The sequence below is a fragment of the Panthera leo genome, chromosome B1 (genome assembly GCF_018350215.1).
Source record: "Panthera leo isolate Ple1 chromosome B1, P.leo_Ple1_pat1.1, whole genome shotgun sequence".
Lineage (NCBI taxonomy): Eukaryota > Metazoa > Chordata > Mammalia > Carnivora > Felidae > Panthera > Panthera leo.
This window is the reverse complement of record NC_056682.1, coordinates 199,398,991-199,418,828: the sequence shown is the minus strand read 5'-3', so window position 1 is coordinate 199,418,828 and position 19,838 is coordinate 199,398,991. Positions and strand designations below refer to the sequence as shown.

Sequence of the window (19,838 nt, the reverse complement as noted above, 5' to 3'; positions counted from 1 at the left end):
GGGAAGGCAAATCCAGAGGCTCAGATCCAGGGGAAAAGACTGAAACCTACAACCCAGGGATTTGGGGTTCATTTGGGGGAGACAGGAGATGAGGCTGGGGGTGTTCGAGGAGGTAGGACACCCAGTGAGGGGGTGGGAAGAGAAAGTCACCTGCTGTCAAAGGTGTTACCAGGGAAACCTGTCCTTCCCTCCCTTCCCCAGCCCTGCTCCGGGGGTGGGGGTGGGGTGGGGTGGAGGGGAGTCTCCCCGTGAATTTGTAGTCAAAGGCTCTTGCTGCTGTGAGGAAGGAATCCAAAAATACTTTAGCCCTCCAGTCAGGAAATCTCTAAGCTGATACATTAAATTAAAGTGGTTTATATATACAATGGAATACTACATGGCAATGAGAAAGAATGAAATACGGCCTTTTGTAGCAACGTGGATGGAACTGGAGAGTGTGATGCTAAGTGAAATAAGTCAGACAGAGAAGGACAGATACCATATGTTTTCACTCTTATGTGGATCCTGAGAAACTTAACAGAAGACCATGGGGGAGGGGAAGGGGGAAAAAAAAGGGAGGGAGCCAAACCATAAGAGACTCTTAAAAACAGAACAAACTGAGGGTTGGGGGGGGGGGGGGGTGGGAGGGAGGGGAAAGTGGGTGCTGGGCATGGAGGAGGGCACCTGTTGGGAGGAGCCCTGGCTGTATGGAAACCAATTTGACAATAAATTTCATATAAAAAAATAGAATAAAATAAAATGGCTGTAGGTTGAATGACGCCTCTGGTGCATGGCCAAAGCCACGGCACATCTTCTCTAGAGAAAAATAGCCTCAATCTGGGCAACTCGGGATTTTCACAGATAAATTTCAGCCAAATAAGTATTCTCAATTGAATTTCGGAGTCCCCTAACACGTAAGCAAGACGAGATGATGTATGTGTCGGAGAAACAAAACCCAACAGATTAAAATCCCTAAAGACGTCGGATGCTCGGATTAGCAGCCTAGACTATAAAATCACGATTTATGACATTGCCTTAAAAATTAAGGGTGCTACCAAAATGATTTTAAAGTTTCATTCACCTGGAGAGCAAAGCAAGTCTCCAGTTGCGTATATGTGATAGAAGACCCAAGATAATGAAAAGAAAACTTGATAGACCGTTGATGAGTCGTTCGTGATAGTGAGGGGTTTCTGCACACCCCCCTCTTTCTGTGGGCGATCAGACGAGACACAGGGAAAGATACCAATGAACTGAATAACCCATTCATCAGTCTGTATTTAATGTGCACCTACAGAATCTTACAGCTGGCAATTAACAAACACATCTGCTTCTGCAGCACACGTTGGAACAGTTAAGGAAACGACTATATGATATCATTTTGACCACCTTTTTGAAAGAAAAGACCAATTAGGTTTAAATCCACTTAAGAAAAGGTCATTACTCCAAGCCCATACTTTGGAAGTTTTAAAACTTACCTCTGAATAAGTCATTGGTCAAAGAAATCATAACGGAAACTTCTAAAACTGTAGAACAGAAAAATAATGTAATAATGTAAATAAAACAGATCAAAATTTGTGGGATTTGGCTAACGCAGCTTTTCAGCTCTAAGAGAAATGAATGCTCTAAACTTAAATTAGAGAAGAAAAGTTCACAATTACAATCATATAAAAAGCTAGAGGGTAACAGTGACAAATTAATCTGTAGAAAGAAGGAAGGAAGGTTGCATAAATAAAATTTTTAAAACTGCCAAAATCCAACCAAACAAAACTGTGATAGAAAAGATCAATAAAGAGAAGAGGTGAATTTTCTGGGGGAAAAAAAGTCTAATAAAATATACAAAGCTCTGACACAAGTGACCATTTAAAAAAGAGATAAGGGATGAGTAAATAATATTATATGTATGTATTTATTTATTTATTTAATTTATTTTTAAATGTTTATTTATTTTTGAGAGAGAGAGAGAGAGAGAGAGAGAGAAACAGTGTAAGTGGGGAGGAGCAGAGAGAGGGAGACACAGAATCCGAAGCAGGCTCCAGGCTCTGAGCTGTCAGCACAGAGCCCGATGTGGGGCTCGAACTCACAAACCACAGGATCATGACCTGAGCTGAAGTCGGGATGCTCAACCACCTGAGCCACCCAGGCACCCCTGGGACAAGTAAATAATGAAAAGCAACATAACTATAGATGAAGTAGAGTTTTTAAAAACAAAACTCTACCAACAATTTCATGTAGATAGACTTGCAAACTGAAATAAAATGGAAGAATTTCTAGAAAAATGTAAATCATCAAAATTGACTCAGGTAGAAGTCTATTTATAATCCTATTGCCATGAAAGAAATTGATTCAGTAATTAATAAGTCTTCTAAGACACTCAAAAATACACCTACCCCGATAGTTTTATAGGTGAGCTCCAACAAACTTTTCCACCTCATCTACACAATATTCCTGGTGTTAGAAAAATAGGGACTATTCCTCATTTTGTGAAGCTCAGACAGACAACCTTTACACCGAAACCAGACATGGGTAGTATGAGAACAACGAACCCTTCACCCTTACTTGCAAACTTGGATGTACAGTTTGTAAACAAAAATTAACATAGGCCAGCCAGCCATGAAATAATGAGTACAGCATGGCCAGGTTCAGTTTTTCCCAGGAATAGAAGGTCGGTTTAACCTTAAAATCTCCATTTACAAAGTTTGCCAGATTAGCAGATTAAAGGAGAAAAGAAAAAACTCGCACGATCGTCTCAGTGTAACAGACAAAAACTTCTTGGCAAATTAGTGACAGGAGGGGATCTGCACAGGGTATTTCCCCAAAATCCACAGCAAGTATGGCTGAGGGGTGATGGGCATGGCCCTGAATTATAGGTGAAGGATGCGAAGCCTTCGGAGGAGGGGCAGGTCAAGGTCGTCTCTCGATTAGGGGCAGAGTAGATATGAAGAGCCTCTGGTGTTCGGTTCACATTGTGTCTGCTCCTTCTGGGTGCCCTGGGCAGCCCGTCAACTCAGCCCTGAGATGCTCGGTGGCTCTTTTTATCTGAGACCACCCTGATTTCTGTAGTCATAGGGTTGGATGTGATGCTTACATTTTCTGTTTATCTCACAGCCTTTGGGGGTAGCACCAAAGCTTCCTTATTCTTGAATGTGTTTGCAAGAGTTGGGTATCCCGAACTGGAACCACGGGTCCTGAGTCAGATGATGTAATTATGAAGTTGGTGGTAAGGCAATGGATGTGATGCCAGCGTTTTCTCGATTTGCGTTTGGAGGGGAGACAAACCTGTTGTTTGGCTCCAGATATTAGACTTTCATTCCACAGTGGATCATTCTGTCAAAACCGCTTTCCCTGGTGAATGGGCTTCTAAGCTGTTAAACCCTCAGGGGACTTAAAAAAAAAAAGCATGGCATGAAATGCTGTGAAAGAAATGAGTCCTAAGAAAAGTGTATCGTGTATCAGGTACACCTCCTTGGATGGAAGATTTAGACTTATCTTGTGAAATGGGAACGCACACGAGGCATAATTGAATCACGGAGGCAAGTGGCGGAACAGGCAAGTCTGCATAGGACGGACTTCCTCGGCACAGATCATGGGACCCTGGACTGACCGTACCCACTGAGTTCACACCGTAGCTTAAATTGCTGTGTTTCCCTTCTTCCAAGTCTGAAGCCGGTGTCTTCCTCGGTTCATGCTCTGGCTTACTGCCCTCTTGCTGCCAATCACCCAGCCTGCGGATTCTGCCTGAACTGTTTTCTTTCCCTCACTTCTGACGTCTGCCGCCCAGCTTCACTGCTGGCATGAATCTAGGCATGAAAAAGAAAAATAACACTACTGGTAAGTCGCTCACATTAATCGAGCTCTCGTTAAGTCCAAAGCATCCTGTTAAGTGTTTGAACCTTCTGTCAATCCCATGATGCATTGTTTAAAAATGTTTCCTGGGGCACCTGGGTGGCTCAGTCGGTTAAGCATCGGGCTCCGGCTCAGGTCATGATCTCAAGGTTCGTGGGTTCGAGCCCCGCGTCGGGCTCTGTGCTGACAGCAGACCTGAGCCAAAGTCGGACGCTCAACCGACTGAGCCACCCAGGTGTCCCAACCCCGTGATGCTCTTATACCCAATTCTACCCATTCTAGAGGCTCAGGAAGGTTACATCATTTCACCGAGCTCCAGCAGCTGGCAAGTAGGGCTTACCCCTTCTCCCGCAAAGCCCGGCTCCTGTACGCACATCAGTTTCCACCCCCCTCCCTCTCCCTACTCTGGTCCCCTCCACCCTGCAGCCAAGGAATCTCTGAAACATAAAACTGATCATTGACAGCCCCACCCCCAGCTCTGTATTTAAAAACCTCACCTCAGGGTGCCTGGGTGGCTCAGTCTGTTGAGCCTCTGACTCCTGGTTTTCAGCTCAGGTCATGGTCCCAGGGTTGTGGGATCGAGCTCCGAATCGGGCTCTATGCTGACAGTGTGGAGCCTGCTCGGGATTCTCTCTCACTCCGCCTCTGTCTGCCCTTCCGCTGCTCGTGCTCTCTCTCTCAATCTCTCTCTCAAAATAAGTAAGTAAACATTTATTAAATAAATAAATAAATAAATAAATAAATAAATAAATAAATGCCTCATTTCCACCACTTGGGGACGGACCCCGCATTTCAAACCTCTGGACTTTCTGTTGCTTCTGCACACTTGAGAGACATTCAGGCCTCCGTTCCTCTGAATCACCTCTGTCTGGCTTCTTCGCCCCTTTGCAAGCTCCTATCCATCTTCTGAGACAAGCCACATGTTGCCTCCTCTGTGAAGCCACCCGTGATTCCCTTGGGCAGAGTTGGTCTCTTTCAGCTTTGCGCTCCCACGTCCTCCCTCCTGAGTCTCGGCGATAGCAGATGATGTCTGCTTCCTGTCCCTATATCCGCACAGCTGTCTCCCACACTGGACTGCGAGTTCCCAGAGTCTGGGGGCCGTGTTCTCATGCACTCCTGATCTCCGGTGCCCAACGAAAGGCCTGGACGTGTCTGTCAGTCTGTCTGTCTATCATCTCGTTGTCTATCCATCTCCCCATTCCTTCAGCAGATACCTGTGGAGTGGGTCCCAGAGAAACCGAGCTGAGGGGTACGGCCCAGAGTCAGAACAACGTGACATCACCCCTCAGCGTGGCGCCCAGGCAGCTCTGTGCCTTCAGGGAGATTTTCTTATACTCTCTGTGCGTCCGCCACCTTATCTCTAATGGCGTGATAGCACCCTCCTACCTTGTACCGAATCGCGTCTGGCCATGTACGCGTCGGGTACGTGCTGCTGCCATTATTACTATTATGAATAATGAAGACAGTGATGCTGATGCTGACCGTTGTTCCTTCTACCAGCCAGGCCCTGTGCTCCCTGCCCTCAGCAATTCAACTTCGGTAAGGAGAGCGGGCATGAGGGAAGACCGCCCCAGAACCGAGCCTTGGATTCCATTTGGGCAAAGTGGCAGGTGGGCGGACGGGTGGCGGAAGGCGTTTGGGGGGACGGAGCGGCCTCTGGGAGAACTGGACAATAGCAGTTACAACCTTTAGGACACAGTCCATTCACGTTCTGTGACCCGGTCTTGGAAAACACGTGTGGCGCTCTCTGTGCTCTACTCATGCCGTGGAGAGACAGGCAGGGGCGGGTTCGAGCCTTCCTTCCCCATGTGGTGGCCGGGGCCGGCGTCTCAGTGAGAGTCTGGTCCGGGACCAGGCTCCAGATGTGCTGACTCAACAGACTGTCGGATACTCATTAACGCTGTTGGAAGCTCTGGGCTGGTTTCTCTTTCCATATGGGATGCTGCGACGAGATGGATGGCCACAGTTAGAAACCTGCGCGCGTTAGAGGACCCTCCTCGGAAGTGTCCAAAGTCTTCCATGGCCCTGGCGGGCAAAACCCAAGTGCTCACCACACTTTGCCTTTGGTTTACCTCTCTGGCCCTTTCTTCTTCTCTCTTAGTTCTTGAGTATTCCTGAGCTGGAAGTGGGGGGGGGGGGGGGGTGCTTTGAGAACCTTTTGAAAATTAGATGCAAACTTTGGCTCCTCAGTAGGAAGGCAGACTCTTTGACACTCACTTTAGGAAGATGATGGACCACCATTGTCTCATGGAGCCCATCCGAGGCCCCTTAGGACTAAAGCCCAGCCTTACCCTCCAACCCCACTTAGAACACTGGCCTATCTGCCGAGTAACGGATTCAAGGTGCCTGCCTTCTACGAGTCGTGGGACCTTCCAGTGTCCCCTGTGCCCCTTACCCACTGAGCTGTAGACAGTCTCTTGTTCCCAGATTATCCGACTCTGGTGGCCTAAGAATGCAGATTTCTTCTGTTCGGCCAATGAGAGGCAGATTAGCCAATGATTAAGGACACAGACCCTGGATTCCCCTGGCCTGGCCTCAAATTCTGTCTCTGCCACTTAATTACTGCATGAAACAGAAGCTTGCTTTAACTCGTCTGCCTTAACTTCCTTGTCCATAATGGGGAAAATAAGACTATGCATTACTTATGGCAGAAAAACAGACCCCCTATCAATGGAACAGAATAGAGAACTCAGAAATGGACCCACAAACGTATGGCCAACCAATCTTTGACAAAGCAGGAAAGGATATCCAATGGAATAAAGACAGTCTCTTCAGCAAGTGGTGCTGGGAAAACTGGACAGCGACATGCAGAAGAACGAACCTGGACTGCTTTCTTACATCATACACAAAAATAAACTCAAAACGGATGAAAGACCTCAATGTAAGACGGGAAGCCATCAAAATCTTCAAGGAGAAAGCAGGAAAAAACCTTTGACCTCGGCTGCAGCAACTTCTTACTCGACACGTCTCCGGAGGCAAGGGAAACAAAAGCACAAATGAACTACTGGGACCTCATCAAGATAAAAAGCTTCTGCACGGTGAAGGAAACAATCAGCCAAACTAAAAGGCAACCGACAGAACGGGAGAAGATATTTGCAAACGACATATCAGATAAAGGCTTAGTATCCAAACTCTATAAAGAACTTATCAAGCTCAACACCCAAAAAACAAATAGTCCAGTGAAGAAATGGGCAAAAGACACGAATAGACACTTCTCCAAAAAAGACATCCAGGTGGCCAACCGACACATGAAAAAATGCTCCATATCACTCATCATCAGGGAAGTACAGATCAAAACCACACTGAGATACCACCTCGCACCTGGCAGAATGGCTAACATGAACAACTCAGGCAACAACAGGTGTTGGCGAGGATGCGGAGAGAGAGGATCTCTTGCACTGCTGGTGGGAATGCAAGCTGGTGTAGCCACTCTGGAAAACAGTATGGAGGTTCCTCAAAAAACTAAAAATACAACTACCCTATGACCCAGCTATTACATTACTAGGTATTTATCCAAAGGATGCAGGTGTGCTGTTTCGAAGGGGCACATGCACCCCCATGTTTATAGCAGCGCTATCGACAAGAGCCAAAGTATGGAAAGAGCCCAAATGTCCATCGATGGATGAATGGATAAAGAAAATGTGGAATATATATACAACAGAGTATTACTCGGCAATCAAAAAGAATGGAATCTTGCCATTTGCAACTACGTGGATGGAACAAGAGGGTATTATGTTCCGTGAAATTAGCCAGAGAAAGACAAAAATCATATGACTTCACTCATATGAGGACTTTAAGAGACAAAACAGATGAACATAAGGGAAGGGAGACAAAAATAATATAAAAACAGGGAGGGGGACAAAACAGAAGAGACTCATAAACATGGAAAACAAACTGAGCGTTGCTGGAGGGGTTGTGGCTGGGGGGCTAAATGGGTAAGGGGCATTAAGGAATCTACTCCTAAAATCCTTGTTGCACGATATGCTAACTTGGACGTAAATTAAACAATTAAAAAAGCCAAGAAGACTATGCATTCTATAGAGCCGTTACAGGACTCAGTGAGACCAATCTCTGGAAGCACTTGGCACGGCGCCCAGCACGCTGTGGGTCCTGTTGGGGTGCTGTGCCCCCGTGCAGGCCTCGCCCCCGGGTGGACGGATGTGTGCTGATGCCCCACGTATGTCAGCGGCAGGTGCCAGCCGCCAGGCACGGTGCTGAGCGCTGCAGTCAGGGAGGTGGGGACGTCGCCCTGCCCTCTGGGGTTCACACTGTACAGAAAGGTGCAGGGACTTCAGGCAGCTGCAGACACGGGGCAGCATCTTGGTCCCGATAACAACACACCATAGCCTGGGGGCTGAGGCAACAGACACTTTTCTCACGGTGCTGGAGGCTGGAAGTCCAAGATAAAGGTGCCAGCGGTCACCTGCTGCTTGGGGCTTTCTTCCTGGCCGGCAGACTCAGTGACTCCTCACGTGGCAGAGATTAGGGGCTCCGGTGTCTCCCTTCCACTTCTTAGGACACTGATCCCGTCATGGGGCCCTACCTTTGACGACGTCTAAACCCAAATGCCTCCCCAAAGCCCCACTCCCAAACACCATCCCATGGGGATTAAGGCTTCAACACATGAATTGTGAGAGGCCCCAGACACTCGGTCTGTGACGGGCACGTCGTACAGGGGAGGTGAGTGGGCACCTTAGGAGAGGGGGAGTCTGTATCTTCCAAGGGACCTCAGGAGCCCTTCACTGAAGAAGTGCTCCTGAGCCAGGGCTTGAAAGGAGACCCAGAATTGGCCAGGCAAGCAGAGGAGGGCCCCACAGGCGTCAGGAGCCGCGTGCACAAAGGCCGGGAGGCGTGAGGGGTCCCGTCGCAGTCGGTTCGTGCCGTTTGCACGGCCGGACGGGCGCGGGAGGCCAGGTCACGCGGGTCCGGGAGGTCGGACGTAACCCCCGGCCCACTTGCCTTGTGCTCACCGCCACCCCTCTGTGCGCACACAGGAGCTCCAGGAGCTGGGGAGGAAGCTGGAGGGCAGGCTGGCGAACCAGGAGGCCGCGCAGCTGCAGCGGGCGCTGGCCAGTCGGCAACAGTGGGCCGGCGACGGGCCCGGGCTTCTGAACGAGCCCGAGGACGCGGATTCCGATCGGCAGGTCTCCGCTGTCCTGCAGCAAGCCCTGGGCAAGGGCCGGAAGTTACTGGAACACCAGCAGCAGAGGTGAGCCAAGCGCCCTGTGGCGCCGTGTGGCGTCGGTCCCCTGTAGGCCTGGTTGGCACCCGGCCCCCAGCTCCGCCGGACGCGGTCCCCGGGCTGTCATGCTCCCGTCTCAGGCATCCTCCAGCGCTCAGACACCTGCTGCTAACTTAGCTCACTTGGTCCCTGACATCTTCTTATACTTGGTTTCATTGAAGTTTTTACTGAACATATGTTTTGAACTTTTTACTTTTAAATAATTATAGACTCACAAGAAGGGGCAGAAATAGTGTGGGGGAATCGCCGTGTGCCCTTCCCCCCAGCCTCCCCCAGCGGCAGCATCGTTGGTAACCACAGCGCGTTATCCAAACCCTGACTCAATGCAGCGAATGCAGGCCTGACTCCGATCTCACGGTAAACGTAACCGTTTGCATCCTGCTTTGGAACAGACAGAACCCCGGTCTTTGTTAGGGCTGCACTTTGCATTCTTCTTCCCTAACAGACCACTGGCCTTTGCCAAGAACTCTTGGGAAACGTAACTTTTTAACAGCTTCATCATTTTCCGCCATGAGTAGAATGTTGATGTGGAAAAGACAGGGTGCAAACTATAGACACAGTGTGATTCCCTTTATGAAAACGCACACACGCAGAAATTAATTAGAAGGAAACAGACCAAATTGTAACGGACGTGACCCCTGGGTGGCGAGATTCTGGGTTAGTTTAATTTATCCGATTTTGCTTGCCTATAAACACAACAGCAAAGTGCAGTTCTCGTGTGGAAGTCAGAAAGCCTGAGAGGGACCCTCACATGAAAAGGTGGCACCAGCGTCTGTGGCCAGTGCCAGGACCAGGCTAGCAACACGGTTCTGGGTCCATGTCCACACAGGGAACGTGGTGGGCTCGGACCCCAGATCTTGGTCTCTCTCGAGCGTGACAGCTAATCTTAAGACTTGTCCAAGCAGGACCACGGATGGCCCAGCAGAGCCACAGAAAAGTCTCCCACAAAACTTCTCCCCTTGAGGAGCCCTCTGTCCTGGTGGGCCTCCATAATATGTTATTTGCAAAGTGTTCTAGGCAAGAAGAGGTTTAGCCTCTTGTGGCCATCTATTTTAATAGATATTTAAAAATATATAATGTAGATTAGATTCATGATTTTTTAAATGTTTATTTACTTTTGAGAGGGGGAGAGAGAGAGAGAGAATGCAAGCGGGGGAGGGGCAGAGAGAGACGCAGACACAGAATCCAAAGCAGGCTCCAGGCTCCGAGCTGTCAGCACGGAGCCCGATGTGGGGCTCGAACCCATGAACTGCGAGATCATCACCTGAACCGAAGTCGGACGCTCAACCGACTGAGCCACACAGGCCCCCCTTGTGATCATTATTTAACTAGATGATCTTCTCCTAGGGTCACATTTTAACTAAAGTGGACTCACGTAGATTTTGTCTGCACTCTAGCTGGAGGGAGGAGCGAGACCACAGCGTCGTGCTCGAAGATTTGCTGGAGAATATGGAGTTTGACACCTTCACGACCCTGTACAGCCAGGTGAGCCCCCGTTAGCCATGCTCTGGGCCGGCCCTCGTCAGCACATCATGTCACCTGTTCCTCCGAGTGCTCGTGTCCTCACCTGTAGCACGCGTGGCGGGGGTGACAGTGGAGCCCAGGGAACTGCTGGATGGGTTTATGACAGGCGCCTGGCCCAGGGCCAGCAGGCCGAGGACGTCCCATCGGGCACAGTGGCAGCAGCGGTGACAGCAGTCGCGACCTCCCTGGTCAGCTGCTTTTCCGAGACTGAAAGGGCTCCCAGACATTCTGTTCTCCTCTTCTCGGTCTGGCACACGTGTGACCTGCACAGAGCAGGCGCCACCGGGAGCAGAGCTGGCCATGAAATCAGGTTTTACTCTCTTTAAATGCTCTAGCCTTCCCATTTCATGCTGCTTCACATTCCCTTTAAAGCAAGACGCGGCCTCGTTGCTTCGCGAATAAAATGGGAAGGGGATGCCGCCTGAGACACGAAGGGCTCCAACCCAGCGAGGCGGGAGGCTTCCTTGTGCTGTGGGAGGGGCCGGGACCCTACCTGCATTCCTCACCGAACTCCTTACCCCCTCGAGGCTCCAGCGTGACCACAGCCATTTGTAGACAAAGTGGATTTTTTTCTTCATCACATAAGGCATGACTTAGAGTCCACTTAACTTCAAAGACCCTGACATCCTCTGAAGAGGTTTTGTTCCTGAATAAATATTCACTGTGTGCCTAATAAGCACCAGGGACTCTCCTGGACACTGGGATTTCGGCAGTCAACACAAAAGATCGAGTCCATTGCTCTCAGGAGCTGGAAAATAAATCAAGGCGTATAAATGAAAGGTGTACGAGGGGCGCCTGGGTGGCTCAGCCGGTTAAGCGTCCGACTTCAGCTCAGGTTAGATCTCACGGCTCGTGAGCTCGAGCCCCGCCGTGCTGACAGCTCAGAGCCTGGAGCCTGGTTCGGATTCAGTGTCTCCCTCTCTCTCGGCCCCTCCCCTGCTGGCTCACTCTCTAATACACAACAGAAATCCATGCAGGAAGGAGGGAAAGGGTCCTGGTAAGAGGGAGGCAGGAGCAGTCACGGTGAGAAGAGAGGGCTGGGTGACAGTGACAGAAGCAGAGGTTGGAGGGACACACTTTGAAGATGCCGGAAAGGCTGTGAGCCAAGGCGGGCGGGTGGCAGCTAGAACCTGGAAGAGGCAGGAAGACGTGTGGCCCCCCTAGAGCCTGAGCAGGGGCCCTGTTGACATCCTGACTGTAGCCCAGTGGAAGTGACCTCAGACTTTCGTCCCCCAGACTGCAGTGTTGTTTAGAGCTGCTGTCTGCGTCTCCCCAGTATGGGACGGTTCTACACGCTCCGGCTCATTTTGTGCTCACAGAATCCTCTGCCATAAGGCTTCCTGTCGCCCACTTTACAGATAAGGAAGCTGAGGACAGAGAGAAATAAAGGCATTGCTCCAGGGCACACAGAGTCCCGTCTGTGCAGTGGGGCTGGAAGCCAGCTCGGGTTTGCCAGAATGCAGAACCCATACTCTGTCTCTTTTAACCTTTTGTTTCGACACAATTGTAGGGGCGCTTGGGTGGCTCAGTTGGCTAAGCATCGCCTTTTGAGTTTGGCTCCGATCATGATCTCGCGGTTCATGAGATCGAGTCCCAAGTCGGGCTCTGTGCTGACGGCACAGAGCCTGCCTGGGATTCTCTCTCTCCCTCTCTCTTGGCTTCTCTCTCTCTCTCTCTCTCTCTCTCTCTCTCTCTCAGAATAAATAGATAAGCTTTAGGAAAAAGATATGAAACAATTTTAGATTGGTAGGAAATTGCCAAGATAGTATAGAGAGCTCCAGTACCACCCCCCCGCCACATTTCACTGGTTTCCCCCCATGACTGCATCTTACAAAACTCACATAATATCAAACCAGGAGACTGACATCAATTACAAAGTGTTTGTCCAGTTCTGTGTCATTTTATCCCGTGTAGATCCATGTAGCCGGCACCACAATCAAGATACAGAACTATTCCCTCGGGAAAAAGACCTGCCTTTGTCCCTCCCACTCCCCCCCCCCCCCCCCCCCCCCCCCGCCCATCCCCAACCCCCAGCGACCACTGAGCGCTTCTCCATCTCTGCATTTTGTCAGTTCTGGAAAGAAAGATGCACGACAGGATGTGACTTATGGAGATTGGCTCTTCTCACGCAGCATCCATCCAGGGGTGGGCCATGGCATAATTGGGGACCATTCCCACTTGGCCCCACTGCAGGCCAGAGCCGTGGCCGCGGAGCAGGAGTTGAGAGCATCTGGGAGGATAGATGGAGGTTTTGGATGTGTCCTGATGACCGAATAGATTCTTCTTGACAGCTCTGTGAATCTGGGAATGTATTTTCAAGACTGAGCTGCTAAAATATTTATCTCCCTGGGACCAAAATCCTAAGACCGTCATCCGTTAGGACGTGTTGTTCATCAAGGTCAGCGCGGTGAGGTGCAAGCTTCCTGTTAACCCTTCTAGGAGCTGAGACTGGCGTCGTACCTGTCCAGGCTGGCGATGGTGCCGGGGGGCACGCTGCGCCGGCTCCTGAGCGTGGCTCTGCCCACGGCCTCGCCGGCCGAGCTGCTGGCCGCGCTGGACTCGGGCAGCCAGAGGCATCCGGACCACTCGGCGGAGAATGATGGTGGTGGGGAGCAGGCCGACCTGGGCAGGAAGGGGTGAGTGCGGTATCCAGGCTGCTTTTGGAAAACGGGGTGAGATGCCACGAAGGCAACAAATGGAGGGAGGAAGCAGGCCCGGGACACACACACACCTTCCCGGTCCGCACTTCATCGCTCATGGAGCAAAGGACACCCGGACCAGGGGCTGTGAATCCTTTTGAAGTCATGGTAGGCCTAAGTATTTCGTCCAGACTTTTATTTTCATCGCCAATTTATTTTCCAAGTAGAATCTTAAGGTGTTTCCCCAGCCGTAAATGCCACACACACACACACACACACACACACTAAAGTGTAAAAAAAAAATGCATCAAAGGAAAAAGAAGGAAAAGAAATACCCATGGTTCTAATACCTGGAGAAAAGGGCCATTAGCATTTTCTTGCAGTTTCCTTGCAGGGTTTTAGGAGTGCGTTTGGTGGGTGCACGGGTGTGTGTGCGCGAGTGTGTAGAAACATGTCGGAGTACGTCTGAGTGTGCAGCAACCCCAGTATGTGGCACCTACCTCCCCCTTCGCAGCCGAATGGCACAGTCGGGGGCGCCTACTGCCTTCTCTCTTGGCCGCGTGCAGACGTCCTTCTGTACAATCGTGATCACTTAGACTATGATCTCTGCTGTTTATTAGTTTAAAATTCGTACTTTCCACAGTTCTTGAAACACCTTCGTAGGAGGTTTGGTTTGGACTCCTGTTTTGCTCAATTATGGACAACGCTGCATAGACGCTTCCCTTCAGGAGCAGGTGCCAGGTGTGAATCTGGGCATCACGGGCTCTTTAGAAGGCAAGGCAGGAAGCAGGGCTGTGCAGCGAGGGGGTGTGGGGAGCAGCCGGCGGTGCCGCCGAGAACAGAGTTTGAGGGGGACGAGGTAGCAAAAAAAGCCACGGCCGCACCCTGAAAGAGTGTTGGACGCCGCGCGGTGAAGCCAGCCTCCTCCGCCAGGACCCCCGAGTCCGCCGAAGTGCTCACCCACGTGTATGTACATTATTTTCCTGAAGAAGGGGGCAGTGTCTTTTTCTCCATCTCAACCAAAAAAAGGAGGAAGCACCGCCAAGGGCGAAGAGTAGGGCTGGGTGAGAGGCAGGGTGGGACTGTGGGGACAGGAGCTGTGGGGTAGGGGTGTGAGTCCACGGGGGGCCAGATGAGTCCCTCAGGGCAGCGGGGCCCAACAGTTAGGGGCTAGGTGTGGGCGTGGTCAGGCCTGAGTGGGTGTGGTCAGGGTTGAGTGGATGTGGTCAGGGCTGAGTGGGTGAAGGCGGTGCTGAGTGTGGGTGTGGTCAGGGTTGCGTGTGGGCGTGGTCATGGCTGGATGTGGGTGTGGCCAGGGATGGGTGGGGGCCAGGTCAGGGCTGTGTGTGGGCGCGGTCAGAGAGCTGCACTGCACAGGGTGGTTTCTCTCAGTGCACAGAGAGGGAGGGACATGCAGATGGCAGGTATTGGAGGTGACCCTGAACCTGAATGTGGCCACCCTACTGGGCTGCACCTTCAGCCAGTTCAGTTTGGGAGGCTGGTGAACAGCGATTGCTGATAGACAAGGCAAGAGAACCCAGAGCGGCCGTCACCACGCGTGTGGGGCAAGAGCTTGCCATTTCTTTGTCTGGCCTCGTGGCCAACTGGACTCAGTTCTGGAGCTCTAGGCCACTTGTCACTGTCTCTGAGGTCAAGGGAGTCCCAAGCACCTGGTGCTCGGTCACAAGTTCAGGGTCTTGGGTTTCAAGCAACCAAATCTGATGGACTGATCTCAGCAAGAAGGCATGTGGCGGGGGAACCTGTCAGAATCCAGGTAGAGCCGAATCCCCAGGTCCCGGGATGGGCAGGACCAGGAGAGTACGAAAGACCTGCTCTCTGGGGTGCTGCCCTCACAGGACCATTTTCTCTGCCCAGGAGTTCGCTCCCGGGAGAGCGAGGCTGACACCATGGGAGAGGGTCTGTCTCCACCCCCAGCCAGGCAGTGTGCACCAGCAGAAGCAGAGCAGGAGCCTGGCCAGAGCGGAGCACGGAGAGAGGACTCTCAGCTCCACAGTGTTCTTTAGTGAACTGACCTGAGCCCAGGGCCCTCCAACATCTCCCTCCTGTCCCTCTCCTGTGTGACCCTGCAATGTCCTTTCTACAGCAGAGAATCACAGTCCTCTGCTGGACACTAGCGCTCCCTGGGCAGCCCTCCTTCCAAGCTTCCACCGGGCCATTGCGGCTCTCTTAATATATTCGTAAAACACTACTGAGCATTAGTAGCATGCCCGCTGTTGTAGCATTAGTAGCTGTGGGAGAGTGAGGAAGACAGAGTCGTTCCGCATGGAGCGTGCCCTCCAGGGATGGGCAGTCCATGCGTCGGCACAGAGAACGCATACCTCCACGAACGCTCCGTGTGCTCCCTCTGTGGGGACCCCAGACTCCGCTCAAGTGTCTCCACCTCTCGGCAGCCTTCTCCTGCCTGACTGATGTCGCCCGTTGCCCGGCTCTGACCCCCGGACCGGGAACCTCCTGGGGACAGAGATTGTGTCTTGCCCAGAGAAGGTGCTCGATCAGCGTGCCTTGAGAGAGAGACAGAGCCGTGAAAATGAGTTCTTCCTGTCCGCTCAAGGTCACGTTGAGGGATGGCGTGCCATCGCGCTTTTGGGGATCGTGGGTCACTGGAGGAGCCTATTTTTCCAGATGACGTAAGACATTCCTTTCTCGCCTTCAGGAAGCACCAGGGCTGGTGGCAAGCCCTGGAAAGCAGACTACGGGGAGAACTGATAAGCGGAGGATTGGAAAAGATGCTCTGGGCCCGCGAGAGGAAGGAGAGGTAACACTGGGCACCTGCTCCGGTGGGCTGGGCAGCGGGTCCGCCCGGCTGCGCCTGTGAGCAGGACGGGAGGCCAGGGGCCCCCGAGTAACCCGGGGGAGGGTGACTCCAAGCTACCCACATTCCTTCCCTAAAGACTACAAGTTTTACTCAATGGGCTTAGTTAAGGAGCTGAAGATAAGCCTCTAGCTGTCAGAGAATGTTCTCTTACCACTTATTAGCGCTTTAACGATGATAGTTATTTTAACTAGTGACTCAGTGGCCATGGGATTTGGGACCATCTGGCTAACGCCTAGGCTTCCAGGCCGGTGATTTTTCGATAGCATCAAGCACCTCTCTCTTTTAGCTGTGGTTTCCGCACACCTGGATGTCAGAGGACAGTTGGGGGCAGGATGGTTTTAGATTGCTCCCACCAATTGAACAAGTACGTCCCGTGGTTCTTCCTAGAAAAGCTTTAGAGAAAGAGTGAGGTCAGGTGGATTCATAACAGGGTAGAAAGTGACGATACCCAGTATGTGCTCCGGAAACGGTCGATGTCCAAGGGAAGTGTGTACCCTGAGGCCTGTCCCTTCCGTAATTTCTTGACTGAGGTAAAGGGGCCGACGCCAAGCGTCAAGAACTGTCCATGATAAAAATCCTGGAGCCACTGTTAATAGTCTGGATGTCAGCATTTAGTCCCATAGAACTTAGATCAGGGTTTTGAGCTCAAGCCAAGAAAATCAAATGCAAGCTGTGTAAACATCAAGTGCCCCACGAAGGAGCAAATCAGTTCCTCCAGATAAGGACGGGAAGTGAAGGCACCCCCAGGCTGCATTGATGTAAGTGGGGTGAGTACAGATCAGGGGGAATACTCCCCCCCCCTCCCCCGGCTCGTTCCGCCAGCCTTTGCCCTGCCCGGAGGCACTGGGGAGCCATGGCAGGAGGAGGAGAGACTAGATCACACAGAGCTGGGTGGAATCCTTGCTCAGATTCATACCAGCTGCAAAGGCAGGAGGCAAGGGAGCCTCATCTGTCACATCTGTCCCAGAAGGGCCGGCAAGCCTGTCAGTGACTTCCAGGAGGTGACCCCCAGGGATATGGCCTCGTCATGCCCTGCGTGGGCACGGAGAGAACCCTGTGGCCTTTAGGTGGTAGTTCTGGCCGTTGTCAAGAGTATCCAGGGATCTAGGGGCTGGACTGCTCATGGACAGGATTCCAGCAATCCTGTTATGGGACATTCCCCCCAAAAGTGTAACTCCTGTTTCAGACACAGTCTGCCTGACTGCTGACTCTTGCTTCACAGTCCGATCTCATCAGCTTGCTTTTGGTATGAGGCTCACGGGCCATGATGTCCTGGTAAATGTTGAATAATTGACTGGTGGGGAGAGAGCCAGGGTGGGGTTCTGCCTTGTGCCATTTACCAGTTTCCGTGCTATCCCTACTCTGACCAGGACTGATGTCAAGCTTGTGACATGATAACAGCGGGCTCACAAAACTCCTGCAAAGTTCAGTCGTGAGTCAGGAAGAGTCGTCTGCAAGCCGTGCCACTTGCTGCGGGCTTTGGCTAATTTCAGGGGCAGTCTCGTGATCACAGGGAGAAAGTCTTCCATTGAAATGACACCTGATCGGGGGGCACTCAGTCGGCTAAGCGCCTGACTTCGGCTCAGGTCATGATCTCATGGTTTGAGCCCCGTGTCAGGCCCTGTGCTGACAGTTCAGAGCCTGGAGCTGCTTCGGATTATGTGTCTCCCTCTCCCTCTGCCCCTCCCCTGCTCTCTCTATCTCTTTCAAAAATAAACATTAAAAACAATTTTTTAAATGACCCCTGATTGGGGGTGCCTGGGTGGCTCAGTCGGTTAAGCTGCCGACCCTTGATTTGATTTTGGCTCAGGTCATGATCTCACGGTTCGTGCATCGGGCCCTGCACTGGCAGCATGGAGCCTGCTTGGGATTGTGTCTCTCCCTCTCTCTCTCTGCCCCTCCCTACCCCACTTGTGCATGTGTGTGTGTGTCTCTCTCTCTCAAATACATGAATAAAACTTTTTAAATTACTTAATTAATTAAATGACATCTGTTTGAGGACCTAAGGATCCAAGGCGGGGAGAGCTCCATCAGGACGCTCAGGAGGGCCACTTGCCAAAAACAACACATCTGATCATCTGTTCTTTCTCTAGCATATTGCGGAAGCCATGTCCCCCTCTCAGAGAGAGGGCGGCATTGCCTGGAAAAGGAAGCTGGCCACACCTGTCCCTGGAGTCCGTCGGAGAAGTGGCCGCTGTGCCCATCGTAGGGGCAGAAGCCATCGATTTGTTGAACACAGGCGAGAAGCTCTTCATATTCAGAAATCCAAAGGAGCCAGAGATCTCGCTACATTTTCCTCCCAGGAGAAAGAAGAAGAACTTTCTGAATGCCAAAAAGGCCACTTGGGCCTTGGGCCTGGACTAATCCAAAGGGAGCTCTCTGGAGTCTGAAGACAGATTTTTTTTCTCCTGCACACGTGTGTGTGTGTGTGTGTGTGTGTGTGTGTGTACATGCCCAAATCCACACACATTTGTAGCATATGACTCATAGATAGAAATTGCACATGCATAAGACACCAACACCCCCAACATCCACGACTTTCAAGGACTCAGTTCAAGCTGGTCTCCCGAATTTCCAGAAGGTTCTCTGTCCTTAGCAGCACAAGGGACGTGACGAGACACAGGACCAGCCTTGAGCACTGTGACGCTACCCCTCTGAGGGTGTGGAGGAGACCCCAGCCCCCAGGTTGTACCCCGGCACCGCCTGGCTGCTTATGGGCTGTGTGTCCAAGGGGGCTCTCTGTTCTTGCATTTTGTATTTATTACATATTCTGTTTTTATCAAGGGAACATTCGAAAATACATTACACAGAACTCTTCTCGAAAATAAATTACACAACGCTCTTCTCGGTGGAACTTGGTTTTGCTCTGTGTAGGAACCCTTTATTTTAATTACCTCTTGGGTCTTGGCTGGACGTCGTGAACAGCAGAGATTTGCCCTCTATCGTGCCAGCGGCTGGAAAACATGCCAGCCCTGGGGTAGACGATCTCCAACTCGAATCAGTTATTTCCGGCTTTTGCAAATGAGGAAATCCAAAGGCTGAAGAAGGTGAGGTGATGTGTGCAGGCTCACAAAGTCAGTAAGTAGCAGGATGGGGGTTCCTTTGCTTTATGGCCCCAAATCCTCGCCCTTGCCCCGCACTCGCTCGGTGGGCACACTGCCCACGGGTCCTGGTGTTTCACAGAAGCTTTGATCTGCTCTCACCCCTCCTACCGTCACACGTGGTCAAGCCGATGATGTCTGGTTGCAGTGGGACTGGCTCACCCCATGAGCTTTCCCGAGGGTAGGAAGTGATTGAGAAGGGGATCCTGTCACCAGCAAGGGGAGGACAAGGGCTCCTGATGAAGCATTTGCTATGTGAGCATCGCTTTTGCTTCCAGCTACCTCAGCCCACTTCTAGTCCTCACTAGCGCCCCAACAAGGTGGGCATCACTACTCCCCGGTCACAACCAAGGAAGCTGAGACTCAGAGAGTTTAATCACACCACTACAGGGGAAGGGCCTGGTTTGGCAACCAGATCTCCCAACGTCCAAACCCTTATCTGCCACGAGACCTTTTGTGGGTTGGCGGCCAGAAAGCCAAGTCTTTGCACTTTCTCACCAGCAGGCATGTGGTGAACCTTTGCTGGGGGTCGTACCTCCATCACGAGCCGTCCCGTGGCCATGTCGCTGCATTCGTGGAGATGCCCGAGCAAGCAGTTCAGATGTAGGAGAGGAGAGTTGATGGGGCCAGCTTTCCCATCAGAAGGCCCGGTGAGCGGAGAAAGGACAGAGAAC

General features: G+C 51.5%; 1 protein-coding gene across 1 annotated transcript in view; it reads left to right on the top strand.

Moving 5' to 3' along the window:
• The window catches only part of EVC2 (EvC ciliary complex subunit 2), a 134,931-nt gene extending 116,026 nt beyond the window's left edge, over window positions 1-18,905 (top strand). Inside the window, exons 19-23 of the mRNA XM_042936925.1 lie at window positions 8,817-9,031; window positions 10,462-10,549; window positions 13,028-13,224; window positions 15,902-16,003; window positions 18,157-18,905. Of these exons, the coding sequence (XP_042792859.1) occupies window positions 8,817-9,031; window positions 10,462-10,549; window positions 13,028-13,224; window positions 15,902-16,003; window positions 18,157-18,427 (873 nt within the window). The 3' untranslated portion in view covers window positions 18,428-18,905. The remainder of the gene's footprint in view (window positions 1-8,816; window positions 9,032-10,461; window positions 10,550-13,027; window positions 13,225-15,901; window positions 16,004-18,156) is intronic.
• Window positions 18,906-19,838: the final 933 nt, after the last annotated feature.